Source organism: Bison bison, unplaced genomic scaffold, assembly GCF_000754665.1.
Source record: "Bison bison bison isolate TAMUID 2011002044 unplaced genomic scaffold, Bison_UMD1.0 scf7180017864516, whole genome shotgun sequence".
Taxonomy (NCBI): Eukaryota; Metazoa; Chordata; class Mammalia; order Artiodactyla; family Bovidae; genus Bison; species Bison bison.
In genome coordinates this window covers 2,095,027-2,096,022 of record NW_011495069.1, presented here as the reverse complement: position 1 = coordinate 2,096,022, position 996 = coordinate 2,095,027, and the positions used below count along the sequence as shown (strand labels likewise).

The 996-nt window shown below is 57.2% G+C and overlaps 2 protein-coding genes across 2 annotated transcripts in view; one reads left to right on the top strand and one right to left on the bottom strand.

Annotated features, from left to right (window-relative positions):
- Positions 1-367, bottom strand: part of LOC104981211 (aflatoxin B1 aldehyde reductase member 4-like) — a 12,433-nt gene extending 12,066 nt beyond the window's left edge. The window contains exon 1 of the mRNA XM_010830214.1: positions 3-367. Within this exon, the coding sequence (XP_010828516.1) occupies positions 3-202 (200 nt within the window). The 5' untranslated portion in view covers positions 203-367. The remainder of the gene's footprint in view (positions 1-2) is intronic.
- The window catches only part of LOC104981222 (aflatoxin B1 aldehyde reductase member 2-like), a gene marked incomplete at its 5' end in the record, with an annotated part of 43,219 nt that overhangs the window by 34,580 nt on the left and 7,643 nt on the right, over positions 1-996 (top strand). The window lies entirely within an intron of this gene.

Genomic DNA, 996 nt, shown 5'->3' with positions numbered 1-996 from the left:
GCCCCAGGCCGCCCAGGATGCTCTCGGACTGGCCGTCGGCGTACACGAAGGCCGTGTCGATCTCGGTGTGGCCGCGCTCCAGGAAGGCGCGCACGGCCGCAGCGCTACTGGGCACGTCCATGCGGCGCCCCATTTCCATGGCGCCCAAGACAGTGGCAGGCCGGGTCGGGACACCCCGTGGGTACGACTGTGGCTGGGCCATGGCGAGGGGATGGGCAATGCAGCCGCCCCGAAGCCGAACGCACCTGAAAACAACGAGGTCAGGGCGGGCGCTTTAAGGAGAGGTGGGCCACGCCCACTCGACAGGGGGCGGAGCTAAATGGCGCGTGTAGCCCCGACCCCTACAAAGCGCCCTACCGCGGGCAACGCGGTGAGGACGGGCACTTTAAGGAGGGGTGGGCGTGGGCCCCGCCCACCGGGCAGGGGGCGGAGCGCTCGGGGGCGGGGCGACGTGAGCGTGTTGGCCCCGCCCCACACACAAGCGCCCCCTACCCGGGATCCCTAGGCAGGGGCGTTTCCTAAGGGTTGAAGATCCTAAATAATGTGACAGACTTTATTTTGGGGGGCTCCAAAATCACTGTAGATGGTGACTGCAGCCATGAAATTAAAAGAAGCTTGCTCCTTGGAAGAAAAGCTATGACCAACCTAGACAGCATATTAGAAAGCAGAGACATTACTTTGCCAACAAAGGTCAGTCTAGTCAAGGCTATGGTTTTCCCATGAGTCATGTATGGATGTGACAGTTGGACGATAAAAAAAAGCTGAGCACTGAAGAATTGATGCTTTTAACCTATGGTGTTGGAGAAGACTCTTGAGAGTCCCTTGTACTGCAAGGAGATAAAACCAGTCAATCCTAATGGAAATCAGTCCTGAATATTCATTGGAAGGACTGATGCTGAAGCTGAAACTCCAATTCTTTGGCCACCTGATTCGAAGAACTGACTCATTTGAAAAGACCCTGATGCTGGGAAAGATTGAAGACGGGAGGAGAAGGGG